The sequence below is a fragment of the Halichoerus grypus genome, chromosome 4, assembly GCF_964656455.1.
Source record: "Halichoerus grypus chromosome 4, mHalGry1.hap1.1, whole genome shotgun sequence".
Classification (NCBI taxonomy): Eukaryota; Metazoa; Chordata; class Mammalia; order Carnivora; family Phocidae; genus Halichoerus; species Halichoerus grypus.
Genome location: NC_135715.1, coordinates 91,948,688 through 91,966,191, shown reverse-complemented (window position 1 = coordinate 91,966,191; position 17,504 = coordinate 91,948,688). Strand labels below are relative to the sequence as shown.

The 17,504-nt window shown below is 41.8% G+C and overlaps 1 protein-coding gene across 2 annotated transcripts; it reads left to right on the top strand.

Annotated features, from left to right (window-relative positions):
• The first annotated feature begins 3,144 nt into the window (after positions 1 to 3,144).
• On the top strand, positions 3,145 to 9,973 carry TSN (translin). 2 transcript variants are annotated; one of them, XM_036099015.2, is made up of 6 exons: positions 3,154 to 3,404; positions 4,590 to 4,683; positions 5,681 to 5,777; positions 7,532 to 7,647; positions 8,559 to 8,638; positions 9,435 to 9,973. In XM_036099015.2, the coding sequence occupies exons 1-6, from the start codon at positions 3,339 to 3,341 to the stop codon at positions 9,666 to 9,668; spliced, it is 687 nt and encodes a 228-aa protein (XP_035954908.1). In that variant the 5' UTR covers positions 3,154 to 3,338; the 3' UTR covers positions 9,669 to 9,973. The 2 variants fall into 2 exon arrangements, with proteins under 2 accessions (XP_035954909.1, XP_035954908.1); XM_036099016.2 differs by lacking the exon at positions 8,559 to 8,638 and having other exon boundaries at positions 3,145 to 3,404; positions 9,435 to 9,644.
• The last annotated feature ends 7,531 nt before the right edge of the window (positions 9,974 to 17,504 follow it).

The window sequence follows — 17,504 nt, the reverse complement described above, 5'->3', positions numbered from 1 at the left end:
GTGAAATAGGTGAAGGAGATTAAAAGGTACAAACTTCCAGTTATAAAAAAAATAAATTATGGGGGTGTAAAGTACATCATAGGGAATATAGTTGATAATATTGTAATAACTATGTATGGTGACCGATGGTAACTAGACTTATTGTATGCCTGAAGTTAATATAATATTGTATGCCAACTATACTTCAATTAAAAAATGAGCTTATAGGGGCGCCTGGGTGGCTCAGTTGGTTAGGCGACTGCCTTCGGCTCAGGTCATGATCCTGGAGTCCTGGAATCGAGTCCTGCATCCGGCTCCCTGCTAGGCGGGAGTCTGCTTCTCCCTCTGACCCTCCCCCCTCTCATGTGCTCTTTCTCTCTCTCAAACAAATAAATAAAATCTTTAAAAAAATGAGCTTATAGGGGCACCTAATTCTTGGTTTTGGCTCAGGTCATGATCTCATGGGTGGTGAGACTGAGCCCCATGTTGGGCTCTGCACTCAGGGTGGAGTCTGCTTCGGATTCTCTCCGTCTCCTCCCCCCCCCGCCCCTCCCCTCACTGGCACTTGCACGCTCTCTCTCTCTAAAATAAATAAATAAAATGTTTTAAAAAATTACACCACTTCGGGTTATTGTGAACATTCATAAAGGGAAACCTCACTAAAATGGGGTTGGGAGGTTTGGCAGGGAGAGCTCTCCTGCCCTACCACTGTAGTCAATTGCAAGTCCAATAGAAAGAGACTGACCTTACATGTAGATGCTACTTTACTACTCTAGTAGGAGGAAGGAAGGCTTTCCTTCCCTCCCAACTTCTCACTTTCCTCTACAAGAGCATTTCTCTCCTTTGTTCTGCAGATTTGCCTATAGTTTTGCCACAGCTTGTTTGTCCTGGATTGCAATTCTGTCATTCCCGAACAAACCCATCTTTTGCTGGTAAAATAATTGGCAGTTTTATTTTTAAGGTTAACATCATGTACCTCAAAGCATTGAAAGCAGGAAATATTTGCTCAGCTATGTTCATAGCAGCATCATTCATAATAGCTAAAAGGAGGAAACAACCCAAATTTCCACTGAAGGATGAATGGATAAATAAAATGTGGTATATACATAAAGCGGAATATTATTCAGCCTTAAAAAGGAATGAAATTCTGATATATGGTACAACATAGATGAACTTTGTTTTTTTTGTTGTTGTTGTTGTGGTTGTTGTTGTTTTTAAGATTTTATTTATTTATTTAAAAGAGAGAGCGTGAGGGAGAGAGCAGAAGCAGGGGGAGCAGCAGAGGGAGAGGGAGAAGCAGACTCTCCGCTGAGCAAGGAGCCCTGTCCGGGACTGGATCCCAAGACGCTGGGAATCATGATCTGAGCTGAAGGCAGCCAGTTAACTGACTGAGTCACCCAGGCGCCCCAGAACTGATGAACTTTGAAGTCATTATTCTAAGTGCAATAAGCCAGTTACAAAGAGACAAATACCTTATGATTCCCCTTCTATGAGGTACCTAGAAGAGTCAAATTCATAGGGACAGAAAGTAGTCCTTTGCACACATTTATAATTCCCCAAACTTTTAGAGATAGGTGTTATTAATTCTAACATGACAAATGAGAAAAGACACTCTTAGGGGCTGCTTAAAACCACTTAGATTTTTCGAAAAAAGTGATTTGGCCGACTCTTTATAAGGTAACACTAATACCCGCTTCACAGAAGTATAATGAAGATACAGTGTCCTTCATGTAAAGTTTTAGAATAACCTCTCACACAAAGCAAACAAATTTCATCTAGTTGAAATAAGTAATCATTTTAATTCATTTGGAGAGTGCAGCCTACTGTGGATTGTATACAATTCTAGACATGAGAGACTCCATTTCGAGAAAAGCTCCATTTTCCTTTCTACAACAAATGGCTAATGAACTCTTGAACTGGAAAAAAAAGGACCAGTCCAGGGGCTCCTGAGTGGCTCAATAGGTTGAGCGACTGACTCTTGATTTCCCCTGGGGCCATGGTCTGGGGGTCCTGGGATCCCAGACTCTGCTTGAGGATTTCTCTCCCTCTCCTTTTGCCCCTCCCTCCTGCTCGCTCCTGCTCTCTCTCTCTCTAAAATAAATAAATCTAAAACAAACAAACAAACAAAAAACCTGGTCTGGTCCAGAAGCAATTGTTTCACAACCAATTATTCCTAAAGTCAACGGAACCATGGGCTTCCCAATCATAAGACTCTCGGTTGTGGACTTTCTTTAGACGCAATAGTTAATAATGTAAACCAAGAAGAGCATCGTTTGTCAAGAACAATAGAAGTAGTCATCACTGTGTAACCAAAAGCGGCCTAGCCCTTAGCCAGCCTGTTTGTATAAATTAACACTTTTTTTTTCCTTTTATCAAAGTCATGTGGTGCCCCCCTCCAAAACCAAACAAATCCTTGCTTTCACCCTGCAGACGGGACACTTTTTTGGCTCTTGCTGGAGTCTGTGCTCACCGAATTGCAATTCTTTGATCTCAAACACTCATTTGGCTCTCATGGTATCTATTTTCAGGTTGACACAACGCACACATACACATTTCTATTTCTAGGGTAGATGTATGGAATACGTCTGCAAGGACAAGAAATCATTACGGCGCTTGCCTCAAGGGGAATTGGGTTAAGGAGGTGTTAGTTGAGTGGAAGAGAAGCTTCCCACCACACACGCTTAAAAAATTCATATGATTTAAATAGGTCATAGTCATACAGGGAAAACGTTAAAAAAATTTCGCTCGCAATCCATCACCTACTCTCACGGTCCTACACACTTTTATTTCCCGTGTGCTTTTTGCAAATATGAATGCATTGTTTTTCCTGTTTCTTCCGGAAAATTGCAATCTCGCTACAGTTTTCTGCACCTGGCTTTTCACGCATACGCTTCAGCATTGAAGCATTTCCCCCCACCGCCCCTTCCCGCTCAACATAACACAAACGCGTAAGCTAAGAGCCGCGCTCGCTCGCACCACCTCCAAGCCCGCCCCGCCCCCTCAGGCCCACGTGCCCCGAGGGACCCTCCTCCCCACTTCGCGGGCTGTTCCCCGCGATGCCTGTCCGAAAAGTCCCCAGCTGGAAGCCCCACCCACTCCTTTCTGCCCCGCCCCCTGGGCACGTGCCTCGGCTCCGCGCGCGCGGCCCGGAAGCGTCGGGAGGCACATCAGGCAGCACGGCGGACAGCCCGGTATCCTGCGCGCCGCGGACCTCGGAGGACCCCAGCGACGTCCGTAGCGCAGGGCCCGGTGGACGCGGCGGCGGCGGCGGGCGTTGCGACTGACTGCGCTGGTGGTCTCTGAAACGCTCTTCCGCGGCCACACTCGCCGCACTGGTTGATTGTTGTGCAGCCGGCGCCATGTCTGTGAGCGAGATCTTCGTGGAACTGCAGGGCTTTTTGGCTGCCGAGCAGGACATCCGAGAGGCGAGCCCCCTCTCCTCCCCTCCCCTTTCCCTTTCCTTGCTTGCTGGGCCACATCGCTCGGCCCTCCTCTGTCGCTCTGTCTCGAGCGGTGGGGAAGCCTCCGGGGGTGGGTTGCTTCCCCACTTGTTTCAGTTTAGGGCATGTTCCTCCCCCACCCGCGATTCTGCTACCTTGTCCTGATTCTGTGTTCGAGTCTCGGCTCCTCAGCATCGCCAATCTCGTTTGAGTGTCAGTCTTTCTCCTTTTCGGCGCTTGTTTCTGTCGAAGGCTCAGCGCTTGGGACTCAAGACAGCACGCATCTCACGTGTTTGTTGTTGTTGGCTTAAGAGCACGTGTGGCCTCTTCTCTTTAAAACTCTCCTATGGCTTTTTATTCCACATAGAATATTAATCCGGGCTCTGCTATGGCCCACAGGTGTCTCCTCCCCTAACCCCATCTCATTTTACGCCATCTTCCGTTGTGTATTATGTTCAGTTTACTTCTCTTTCATTTCTCCAGTTCCGCAGATAGTTTCTTGCCTCAGGACTTCTACATGTACTGTCTGCCTTTCCTGGAATTCGCATCTTTCCTTTCTTTTCCTGGTTATCTCGTATTCATATCCTTGATCTCACAGTCTGAATGATCCTTTTCCTGTTGTGTTTTTTAGTAGCGCATTCACATTAAAAACATTTGTGCGATCCGTATTTTTTAAACGCGTGTCTCCCCCCATTGTGCTCTAAACTGAGAGATGGAAAGGACTGTCTAGTTGGGTACTCAGTATTTACACAGTACTTCGCACATAAGTATGCTCAGTGAATATTTGTAAAATGATTGAAAACTACCCAGTGTTTGTGTTGCATTGCATTTTTCTTTTTACAAATCACATTCATATACTTTATCTCTTTTAATATTTATAGTGTTTCAGTGGGATATTTGGGTTGGGTGGCAATTATCCTTTGAAGGATACATGAGAGATCTCAGGCTTTTTAATAACCTCTTGAAGCTCTCACAGAGGAAGGAAGTGGCAAAGTCAGGATTCAAACCTGGATATTTTCTGCACCGGTTCAGTCTTTGTAAAGATTGTCAGAGTTTTGCATGTGTGTGAAGGTGTCATAGATATTTAATCTATGTTATCTGGTTTATTTGGCTTGAGGTTCTGATAATAATTATGAGTTTATCTGTTACTTTGATTTTTAATCTCTCTAGGAAATCCGAAAAGTTGTACAGAGTTTAGAACAAACAGCTCGAGAGATCTTAACTCTACTGCAAGGGGTCCATCAGGGTGCTGGTTTTCAGGACAGTAAGTTCTTTTGATTTTGAAGGGTTTTTTTAAGATCCAGTTTATCAGTCATTTAAAAGAGTTATTTAAAGAGTTAAAGAGTTAATTTCCATTCAGAAAACATTTCAAGTCTGTGTCATTTTATTAAGAACAATGTCCCTCATGTTCTGTGGTGAGTAAAAATTGGAGAAGTGGGTGAGTTGAGCATTTTATATGGTTACAGAATTCTTTGTGTTATGGTTGAGCTTCCACTTTCACATAGTAACGTGATAACGTAATTATAATGTGGTAATTGTAATAGTTTTGTAGCTCTCTTGTGCATCTAGCTTTCATTTGGCTCTCTTCCTTTTAAACCCAGTCTTTCATTCATTGAATATAGTTTAATATGCATTTGTAGATAAGAAGTGGCCAGTGTAAAATGTTCCTAATGTGTTTACAGTCAGCCCCTTGAATGGAGATCAGATATGATAAGTTTAAACATGGAACCTTCATTGTAAGATACAGCCAGCACAACTGAAAGAGCTGAAATATATTTTCAGTCAGAGAATGATATCATATTGTAATGTACAAGGGTCAGAGGCAAGTCATTTGTCTCAGTGGTATGGAATTGGTCAGTCAGATTGAGAATATTTGATAAAGCTTCTTTTTGACCAAATATGGGAGCTAGAAGTTGTCCAAATAAGGCGTCCTTTAAGGACTGACTAGGAATAGCAGCTGGTACAAGGTCCTTTAAGGATGACATTATTTAGGACAGCTTACTGACTTGTCTGCTAAAGTATTCCATTTTAGCAAATTTTTGTTTATTTTTCAGTGTTGGTAAATCAGTAGGGAAACTAAAGATGAAATTTTGAGAGCCAGGTTGAAAAGTAGAGATGCATACCCTGCATTTGGTCATGAGATTTTTTTTTTAAAGTTGATTTATTTTCAGATAGACTGCATAGATTATTAAGGAAGAACTGTATTTGAAATTTGATAAATCTTTCATTATTATGATGTTTGATTATCTTTTTGTGATCAGTTCCAAAGAGGTGTTTGAAAGCTCGAGAACATTTTGGTACAGTAAAAACACATTTAACATCTTTGAAGACCAAGTTCCCTGCTGAACAGTATTACAGGTTTGTAAGAAAAATCGCTTTATTTTGTAATGTTACGTAAAAGTAAAGGCAGGAGAAAAATTGTATATACTGAATGATTGCTTAGAACTAGGTAAAAACTTATCTATGTAAAAGAAACAATGAAAAAGAGTCAAACTATTAATAGTGGTGGTATTTTAATAGTGACAAATTTGGTGATTTTATTTTTTTCCTCTCTTTGAGAATTTTCCTAAGAAACATGTATAATTTTTGCAACGAAAAAGGAATGAAAATGAAAATATTCGTTGTATGAAGATCAACGAAAGATTATCTTTTTTAGTATATTTAAGTTACTTGTGAAATTGGGTGAACCATATCTATCTGTTAAAGTTATGGGATTAAGTGGCAGTATATACATGAATTGAGTATTATCTCAGAGTTTGAGTTTTACTGCCGAATAATGTATTTAATGTTTTATGCTGTGTTTTGTTGAATCTATAGCATCATTAATTTTAAGAGTCACCATTATTTTATGTACCACTAGGGAAGAAAATTTGTTGCCAATCATAATTGTGAAATTTATAGATTGTAAAATGCATCCTAATTTCACAGATGTTAAACTGGAAGAAGCTGCAACTGGGTACTGATGAAATATGTGAATAAGAACCTAAAATCTTTACTTGTGTTTGTTTTCCTAGTGAAAAACATGTTTTCTAGTGAAAAAGGTGGTCTGTTAAGACATGTGGGCAAAAAACAGAACATGTATGTGGGAAGTGGATAATATAACTTTACAGGATAATTTAAGGCAGGGGTTGGCAAACTACCTGTGGCCTGCTGCTTCTGGAAGCTAAGAACTGCTTATATTTTAAAGGGTTGTTAAAAAAAACAAAAAACAAAGAACAAAAAACCCAAACCAAAAACACCCAAATAAAAATATGTGACAGAGACTGGAGGTGGTTCACAAAGCCTAAAATATTACTGTCTGACCCTTCACAGAAAAGGTTTGCTGACCCCTGCTGTGAGGTAGTAATAGATGTATAGAGACGTTGAACAATAGAATTGACAGGATCTTGAGAGATCGTGTAGTTTGGAGGTCACACAGAGGCTGACCTCTGAGTGATTTGGCTCTTAGAAGGTTTTGTTTGACTTGAATTGTATTGAAAATTTTTTTTTGAATTTGCCATATTTGAAATTCAGGAGGCATAACACTTAATATTTGGGGTTATAAAATTTTCTATTCCTTTTTTTGTGCCTCTAGCTCAGTTTAATTGCAGTATCCTGAAAGTTAAAAGTCTGTTGGTTTAGTGATTGCAAATGGTAGTTATTTCTTACTTGTGTGAATCAGATTTTCTTGATACGCCACACTCAAAATGTGAGAGTAAGTTAAGTGTTGAGGCTGATGTACAGCTGCAGTTCTCATCAATCTGTACTTGCCAATTTTAATTTTTCTGAGAGCAGTATCATTGTTCTAAAATTTGAAACTTCTAAAATACAGTTGTTCTTGTCATCCCTAATCTTAAATTGTAAATATTTTTATATTCATTAAAGTTGGATCATGTTTCTCATTTATTAAACTTCTCATAAGTAATTGTTATAAATTTGAACTTGTAAAACTTACACTGTCTCCATCTGATATATTTAAGTGTCGTAGTCTTACACATTTTATATGTTGGGGTTTCACATAGATTTGATTTGAAAAAGCGTTCTATTTCTAAAATGTTGGACTGCGATTGTACTAAACTTATCTTTTTTAAGGCCCCTAATCCCTCAACCTAAATGAGCTTATATCCATGCAGATTTCATGAGCACTGGAGGTTTGTGTTGCAGCGTTTGGTCTTCTTGGCTGCATTTGTTGTGTACTTGGAATCAGAAACACTAGTGACTCGAGAAGCGGTTACAGAAATTCTTGGCAGTAAGTGTCTTCATTAGCGTTGGTCTGCAGAATCAGGCATGGTAGCTTAATTTTTGGTTGGGTGGGGAGCTGTTGCTTGTACTTTCTATTTGTTAAATGAGAACTAAATGGGAAACTAATGACTTGGAAACACAAAACGTAAAAATATGTGGTGGCAAGCTTGGTTTTTGTACTTGAGTGTTTCTTTTAGTTCGTAAAATTTAGTTTTTAAAAAATCTAGGCCCACAGAAAGTTGAAAGAATAGTACAGTGAACACCTGTTTACACCCCACTTAGATTTTCTGGTTATTATTATTATTATTTTTTTAAAGATATTTTTTATTTATTTATTTGACAGAGAGAGAGCACAAGTAGGCAGAGCGGCAGGCAGAGGGAAAGGGAGAAGCAGGCTCTCTGCTGAGCAGGGAGCCCGATGCAGGGCTCAATCCCAGGACCCTGGGATCATGACCTGAGCTGAAGGCAGCCGCTTAACCGACTGAGCCACCCAGGCGCCCCTCTGCTTATTCTTTTGCCATATCTTTTGGTCTGTTCACTTGGTGTACACGTGTGCATATACCACGTGAAAACCACTTGTAGTATCACGGCTTCTTTAAATGCTGCAGCATGCATTGTCCAAAAACAAAGATGTTCTCTGATACAACTAGGTAACATTCTTGGGGGTGTTACTTTTTTAGAGAAGAATGAAAGGAAAAATTGCAGGCTAGAAAGCTCAAAAGTCCACAGTGAGGCCTAGTTGCCAAAAGTCTGAATCCATTAAAAACACAATTGTAAAAGATTCTTTTTCTTTTTCTTTTCCTTTTGTTGAGAGAAATTATATGTGTGCATATATATATGTAGATATAGTATTTTACATTTTTAGGTTCAGGTTCTGTTCACATCATGACTTTATTTTTACTTTGGTATATTTTTTAGTTGAGCCAGATCGGGAGAAAGGATTTCATCTGGATGTAGAAGATTATCTCTCAGGAGTTCTAATTCTTGCCAGTGAATTGGTAAGAAGTTTAGTGGTTTGCCATTTGCTTTTTTTTTTTTTTAATATTTTATTTTATTTTTAAGTAGGCTCCATGCCCGCCGTGGGGCTTGAACTCACGACCTGAAGACCAAGAGTCACATGCTCCACCAACTGAGCCAGCCAGGCACCCCTGCCATTTGCTTTTTTGATCTTCCCACTTCACTGTCAGTTTTTAAAATGGGTACAATAATTCAGGAAGTCTTTTCTAAGCCCTCTGTTGACCACCAGTTCGTCGTTGTACACTGTGTGTGTTATGTTTTGCTAGTCATCAGAGGAAGGCCAGTTCAGACAGTGAGCTAGCTGTGCATACTTACCAATGTGTGAATTTTTAAAAGATGGTAATACTGATACCTCTTCCTTTTAAAGTATTGGTAAGAGGTATATGTTCTTAGTAACTGTGTCAATACATATACTTGCTTTGGAGAACAATTTAACTGTATAACTATATATTATTTTTGCCCATATTCTTTTAATGTCTCTCTGGAGAAATTCTCCTATGAAAATAATTCTAAAGAACAAAAAAGGCTGTTATAAAGGTGTCCACTGTAGCCTTTGTTCATATTGATGAAAACTGTAGACCAGGGAAACTCCAACAGAAAGGGAATGATTTCTTGTCATGAGGTAATTTTGTAATACTAAACATTGTCAAAATGTAATTATTAAAAGACCATGTAGAAAAGTTGCGTGGCCTTTGAGGGTCTTTTAGTTGTGATTGGGAGGAAGATGTGCTGAAGAGTCCTGTTGTGACATATCCGCGTTTGCCTTCCCTCGTGTAGTCGAGGCTGTCTGTCAACAGTGTGACTGCCGGAGACTATTCCCGGCCCCTCCACATCTCCACCTTCATCAATGAGCTGGATTCCGGCTTCCGCCTTCTCAACCTGAAAAACGACTCCCTGAGGAAGCGCTATGACGGCTTGAAGTACGATGTGAAGAAAGTAGAGGAGGTGGTCTATGATCTCTCCATCCGGGGCTTCAATAAGGAGACTGCGGCAGCTTGTGCAGAGAAATAGGAGGCTCTCCTGGTGCCTGGCCCTGCTGACCTCAGTGGTTGCTGGGGAGGGTGAGCCCAGCGCCTCTCAAGGTAGTTAGGATTGCCCCGCCCCATTGCTAAACACCGCGCTTTATTTTCTTAACCAGTGTGTGGTGTAAGTATCAAAATTGAAACACTTTTTTGGGGGTAAAAAAGATAGCCTTTACAAGGACAGATTTTTCTTTGTTGTTTCAGTGAATTTGCTCTGTAATTCCGTGTATTTCAGTTCTGTCAAAAAGTATAAATGTCAGTCTCTTGGTAAAGTCCTTTTCTTGCTTACCCTAATACTGTTGATGTACTGATTGAGAAGTTTATTGTCTTGTGTTTCTTCCAGAAGTGATCCTAGGTGTTTTCTATATCCAGATTAGCCATCCATACCCAGGTGTAGCCTGGATACAGTATACAAATAGGTAATTTAAAAGGATGGTTGCCAAGCAAATGACAACTTATTTTATATTTCCCTTCCTTATTTTAAGCCTCGTGAGTAAATCAGGTGTTGAAATTTTTGCAAGGGAGTTACAGCCCCAGGGTCTCTCTCACTGCCATCAAAATATAAAAGATGAAATTGCAAAGTCAAGTTCAATAGATTATTTTGGGATGTTTTTGTATTAGGGGATTAACATCTTATCATTTAGCTCTGTTTACCAGGTGGAGAGTAGGGCTTAATGTTTTACAACACCTCTGTTTTTCTGACGTTGCCTTAACATTCTGCTCTTGCAGCAACTTAAAAATCGTTTTCACACACATCTTAAACTAACACTTCATATAATATATTTTTAAGCTATGAAACCTTTTTCCTAGCAGCCAGCTAGACTGTCTGGTCTGAGACTGTAAAGCCACCCAGTCAAGTTAATTAGCAATACCCTGACTGGTATGTTCAGAGAGAAAAAAGCTGTGCTCTGTCTGGAAAAAAGAGAAAACCTTGGATTCAAAAAGAAGATCTGATCTGGTAATGTTTTTTAGAGTAAGCAGTTTCAGGTTGTTGGCAGCTATCCCAACAGTCAGGTTTTAGATTTACAGTTTTGGGCAAGTCACATGGACCTTGTTGGCACCCACCTCCCCCTCCTTGTTTTCAGGTAGTGCTAAGAATACTTGCCACGTAATTTCTGCCGTTGAAATGATTTAAAATGGTGACTTAACCCACAGGTTTTGGAGCTCACTGAAAGGAAGGTGCTAGTGTTCCAGAATAATAGGAGGTATTTGGAACCATCCTCTCATGCTTGATCCCTGGTTAGGCTTTCCGTTTGTGCAGTAGAGTATTTGGCCTCGCTGTCAGAGCCGTGATCAGGCCAAGTTAAGGACTGACCAAATTTTCCATCCTGAGGAAAAAAGTAGAAACAAAGCATAAATTGCTTTGCATTTTTGGGTTTTAGAACAATTTACTTGACTGCTCTTTCTTCAGGAGAGTTTGTAGAAAGAAGAAAGGTGCTCAGGTGTTTGAAGTGCCTCGGGTGGTCATCTGAAATGTGCAGTAATAGCGCTGCCTGGGTTGAGCACAAAAGGCTTCTAACTACATGATCAAACATTTGCAGTAAGTTTGGTAATAGTTTTCTTCTATGTGGAGAATCTCAAGGTGTTTTGAGGCTGAAGATGACCAGGGGTGATAAGCACATACTGCTGTTTAATAGTTAAAATTATCAAAAGACGCCAACCACTCAAGAGTTAAATTAAAAGTATTGTAATTGAACATACTGAAAAGCCTCGGCTCTGGTTTTTTAGTACACCAGAATCTTCTTTTCAATTTGAGAGAATTGAGCAGCTTAGAGTAGAGATGAATTAGTGGATGTTTTCTTTATAAATTTATTTATAAGAAGAGAACCCATAAATACTTCATAAGATTTGCCCTGTCTTAAACTTGAATAATAATATTGATAACGCTTAAGAGAATTTAATAAAGAACGAAAGCTTCTTTGGCATTGTTCTGAGTCCTTTACTTAAACAAGTGGCTGAAGAGATGAGGTGGATCTGCAGGATGCCGCTGGCGTAGTTCGTACCGTGTACTCTGAAATCGTGGCTTTCTTGGTTCTTTTTTTTTTTTTTAAGATTTTTATTTTAATTTATTTGAGAGAGAGAAAGAGACAGCATGAGCAGGGGAGAGGAGGCAGAGGCAGAGGGAGAAGCAGACTCCCCACTGAGCAGGGAGCCCGACGTGGGGCTCGATCCCAGGACTCTGGGATCATGACCTTAGCTGGAGGCAGCTGCTTAACTGAATAAGCCACCCAGGCGCCCAGTTTTCTTGGTTCTTGGTCTGGATGAGACTGTATTCCTCAGGTGGAGCGTCATTGTGTGCCTGACACCAAACCTGAAATAATTTTTTTTTTTTTAGTATTCACTGTAATAAACATTAAACAAATAAAAAACACCCCTCCCCTCCAAACAACAGTAACAAACATTTAAGGGGGGGTTGAAATTGACTGGACTGGAGGTTTGAATGAGCAGGAGGTTAGGGAGAGTAGAGGAGGGCATCTAGCTTAACTGTCAGGTTTCTGGTCTGGAAGACTTAAGTCGAGTTAGGTGCTGTTAGCCCAGGTAGGGTGTGTAGGAGGACTCTTGGTTGTATTGGGTTCATGATGCTTGTAGAGCACGAGGTGGAGGTGACCAGCAGGACTTTGGGCATGAGGGAAGCCAGGAGCCAGCCTGGGATAGCTTTGGGTAGTGTTAGTGTTTATGTGGTAGATGGGTCAGGAGAGCGGGTAGAATAAGAACAGTAATGAGGTGAGGACAAAACCCTGGTTCACAGCAGGGTTTAGTGAGTCAGGCAGAGGAAGAGACCATGAAGAAATGGAGAAAAGGTTACAGAGACTGACAGAGCAACAAGAGTGGCTTGTCATAGAAGCCAAGGGAATAAAGAGGGGCTAGAAGGCTTTTCAGGGGTAAGAGATTTAAAATACATTACTTTCACAGTCTGAGAGTCTTGTGACTGTCAGGCGAGGCTAGGTTATGCTGTGCTAGCAACCCCCCAAACTCCTAGGCATAGTACAGAGTTTGTTTTTCACTCGCACTGAATCCTTTGCAGGTTAGCTGGGGGATGTGTTCATGTTGTCCTCATGTAGCTGACAGGAGCCACCCACTGGACCATTGCTAGTTGCTGGGGGAGGAGGGAATCGGTTGTGGAGGGTTGTACACAAACACGTTTTGGTTTCCAAGTGACCTGTCACTTCCTCTCATAGTTCATTGGTTAGAACTGGATACCTTCCCCTGCTAAACACCAAGGGGGCCAGGAAGTGAAGACCTACCTTGCAGGATGGGAGTTGGCAGACGGAGGGTCAGACAAACTAAATGTTGAAAGTCGTGGGCAATGTGTAGTTCTTTTGGTTAAGTGAATAGTAGTATTTCTGGTCCCACATAAACTTCACTGGGCTTGGGAGGGAGAGGAACTGTCCCAGGGCCACTGTTACCTGTTGGATGATAAGAAGAGGGTGGAGCCATCCGTAGTTGTCCCCTCTGCTGTGGAACGCTGTTTCCGGTTTGAAAGAGATTTCTCTGGTGTGTGTGCATTTGCGTCGGTTCGTGTGAGTGTTAAAGCCAATATTCGGTGAGCTCTTGCATGTTCTAAGCACCGGGATAAACCTTTTATCCAGACCCATCTGATTTCATCCCCATATAACTGTGAGGTGGCTGTCACTGTTTTCCCCATTTTAGACTGGAAGCAGGCTTGGAGAGGTCCTGAGTTCACAGTTATGAAGTGGAGGAGCTGTGATTCGAATTCACTTACTCTGCCTCTGCATCCACATACACCGTTTCCTCAGTGATGCTTTTGGTGGCGTCACTCTATAGCCTGACTTGACAAAACCCAAATCCACCAACAGTTATGAACACAGTGTATGTGTAGCTTTGGGTGAGGGGCAGTTTGTGTTAACAATTAGCTTAAAAAATTGAGTGGGAAACTAGGTCTGTGTCCTCAAGATGTTTAGGGTCTAGTTGCAGGGGAGAGGGTGGTGAGAAGATACAGATAAGAGATTAAATATGCAACTGATATTTGAGCGCTTACTGTAATTTTTTGGAATTTTTTTTTTTTCAGTTTCATTGAAGTACATTTTATAAATAAAATTGACTCAAATCAAGTGATGTAATTTATAAAGTAGTGCAGCAATCATCATCTATCAATTTTAAAACATTTTTTTATCATCCAGAAAGATCCCAGCCCCAGGCTACTACTAGTCATAAATCTGCATTTTCAGGATATTTCATATAATGAAATCATATAAAATGTGGTCTTTTGTGTCTTACCACGTAGCATAATGTTTTTAAGGTTTATCCATACCACAGCATGTGTTGGTAGTTTGTTCCTTATGCCTGAGTGGTAATCCTTTGTATGGGTATTCCATATTTAACCACTCATCAGATGAGGAAGGTTTAAGTTTTATAATGTTGCTTTGAGCATCCTTGTGCAAGTCTATGCGTGGGCTTTTCCATTTCTTTTGCATAGATACTTAGGAGTCTATGGTAAAAATGATGATTTTTGTGTTTAGCTTTTGACGAGACTGTCAACCTGTTTTCCCTTCAGCAATCTATGAGTTCCTTACTACAAGTTAAAATTCAGGTATCAGGCAAGATGTTACACAACGTCATTGCTAAATAATTTGTGAACAATTGCTGTAGGAATTTAGGTATAATCTGAACCGGTTCATGAAAGAGGTAGGATTTAGATAAGCATGGAACTAAGAGGAGATCATTTCTGGGGGGACAGAATTGAAAACAGAGCAGAAATGGTAGAAGCATACCTTGGAAATACCATGGATTCAATTCCAGACCACTGCAATAAAGCAGATATTGCAATAAAGCAAGTCAAGTGAATTTTTTCCTGGTGCCTATAAAAGTTATGTTTGTGCTGTACTGTAGTCTTACTAAGTCTGCAATGTCTAAAAAAAAAATACATACCTTAATTAAAAAATACTTTGAGTTGTGATCATTGAACACAGATCACCATAACAAATAAGAAAAAGTTTGAAATATTGTGAGAATTACCAAATCGTGACAGATAGGAAGTGAGCAAATGCTGTTGGGAAAATGGGGTCGACAGACTTGCTGGACACAGGGTTGCCACAAAACCTTCAGTCTGTAAAAAATGCAGTATCTGCGCAGTGCAGTTGAGACGAGGTATGCCTGTGTTAATTGAATGGGGATGGGGATGTCACACACTTGACTGCAGAACAGTCTAGTGATATTGGACTGTTAGGTTTAGAAAAGCCTGAATTGAGAGGTTGAGGAGTTTGGACTTTGAATGATAGGCATTGGGGGGCCATATGGTTTTTTCCTTTTTTTTAAGCAGGGAGGGAGCATCTTTGGAGTCGGACAGCCGCAGTTTTGAATCCTGGTTGTCATGTTACCATTAGAAGAGACCAAAGGCAGGGAGACCCGTGAGGAGGCGCTTGCTGTCTCTGAGGTTGTAAAGGTCGGCTTGGGTGGCTGGTGGTGGGCCTGACCGGATGCAGGTGCAGTGCACCGTAAAGGAAGAAGGAGTCAACTTGGGGTTGGTGGAGAGCGGGGGATGCTGTGGATTGAACGTGTGGGTCCCTTCACATTTATACAATGAAGCCTAATCCCCGATTGGATGGTACTGGGCGTGGGGCCTCTGGGGGGTGATTAGGTCGTGAGGGTGGAGCCCTCATGAATGGGATTAGTGCCTGAATGAAAGGGACTCAGAGCTTCCTGGTGCCTCCACCACAGGAGGACAGAACCAGGAGACATGACCACGTTCTGTGAGCCAGGAAGTGGGCCCTCACCAGCCACCAAATCAGCTGACCCCTCGATCGACTTGATCACAGATTTCTTGTGTAAGCCACCCTGTCAGTGGTGGTTTTGTTACAGCAGCCTGAACGTACTAAGACAAGGGAAGAGCAATTGAGGAGAATCAGAGATGACTGAGCTGAAAAAATACACGTAGGAAAGTGGGAGCTAGTTTCTGGGGGAAGATGAGAAGGTCAGTGTGGCAGGTATTGAGTTTACTGTGATGGGGAGATGTTGCACAGGTGGCTGTACTTTTTGGGGTAGAATTTAGGGCCCTAAGTGGAGCTGAGGGAGTCTTAGAGATTGGGTAGAGTGGATCTCTGGCTCTGGTTGCCGGGGAGCTTCTGGAGGTCGGGAGAGGTCTGGACAATAATCAAGCCAGGGAGCCCCTGGAGGTGGTTGAAGACAATGAGGAGAAGAAGGGAGAGGAGTGAGCCAGAGGCTCTTGTCATTCTCTCTAGGTCAGGTCTGTCCCAAGCAGGAGTGGGGACCGATAGGAAAGTCATATATGTACAGTGATCTCTCCCATTGCCATAGAAATCCTTTACTTACCATAAAGACTTAAAGGCTTTTGACTGAAGGAAAATAAACCTATGAAAATATGTGGAACCCCCAGAGAAGAAAGTTGGGTTTGTTATTTTGTGATTTTGTTTTTTTCCTTATTTACCCTGTTTCTTAAATCAGTTACGATCATCTGGTATCATTTAATATTAATTAACATTTACACACAGCCATCTGCTCTGGCTGGAGTTCTGCGTTCATCCATTTTAGCTGTGTGTTTCAGTGACAGAATGCTGGCCTTGCTATCTGGATGTACCAGCTGGACCTGCCAGTGAGACCAGTTCAGAAGTCAGGAGGGGACTTCAGCTTCCTTTGCCATGTCCCCGTTGTCAAACCTTCCACTAATGAACTTTTTGCTCACCCTGGCAATTGAAGTGAAGCCAGAGCATTTTTCTCAGTCGGGAGGTACAAAGGGCAGGGTGTTTGTTTTACTTTTTGGGGGGAGGACTGCAAGATCGTTTTATTTTTATTTTTATTTTTTTTTAAAGATTTTATTTATTTATTTTGACAGAGAGCGAGAGAGGGAACACAAGCAGGGGGGAATGGAAGAGGGTGAAGCAGGCTTCCCGCCGAGCAGAGAGCCTGATGTGGGGCTCGATCCCAGGACCCTGGGATCATGACCTGAGCCGAAGGCAGACGCTTAACGACTGAGCCACCCAGGCGCCCCTGCAAGATCGTTTTAATCATTAAGGGGTTGTTTGGGGAGCAGAGTACGTGGATTGGCCCTTCTACTTTGATAAGACGCTAGTTAATTAGACCCAGAACTGACACAACTAAGATAAAGATAAAGACCCATAATCAGTGTTAAAAAAAGACCAACATCAGTAAACTTTAAGGCTTTCTTTGCACCCAGAAGTTAATTTTTATTTCTTTTCTTTCTTTCTTTCTTTCTTTTTTAAAGATTTTATTTATTTGAGAGAAAGAATGAGAGAGAGAGCATGAGAGGGGGGAGGGTCAGAGGGAGAAGCAGACTCCCTCCTGATCAGGGAGCCCGATGCGGGACTTGATCCAGGGACTCCAGGATCATGACCTGAGCCGAAGGCAGTCGCTTAACCAGCGGAGCCGCCCAGGTGCCTGAAAAGTTAATTTCTAAATCCCCAAGAGGAAGAACGAAGGATCAAAGGGATGGCCCTAGGTTCTCTTCTTGAGAGAAGAACCTGTGGCTAGCAGAACTTGGCTGTCAGTCTTTTGGGGACTAGTCTTGGGGGGTGGACATTAATAGGGAACAACATGAGTCCAACAGGGTTGGGTGGCTTAGTGAGCCTTTCCATGCCTCACCTACCATCCCGCCTGTCACAGGACGGGACAGAACTTCATCTTTTTTTTTTTTTTTTTTTTTGAGGTGGGGGAGGGGCAGAGGGTGAGGGAGACAGAATCTTAAGCAGGCTCCATGCCCAGTGTGAAGCCCTATGTGGGGTTCAATCTTAAAATCCTGAGATCATGAGCCGAAATCAAGAGTCAGACACTTTATTGACTGAACCACCCAGACACCCCATGACTTCATCTTGTCTAACAAAACCGGCCA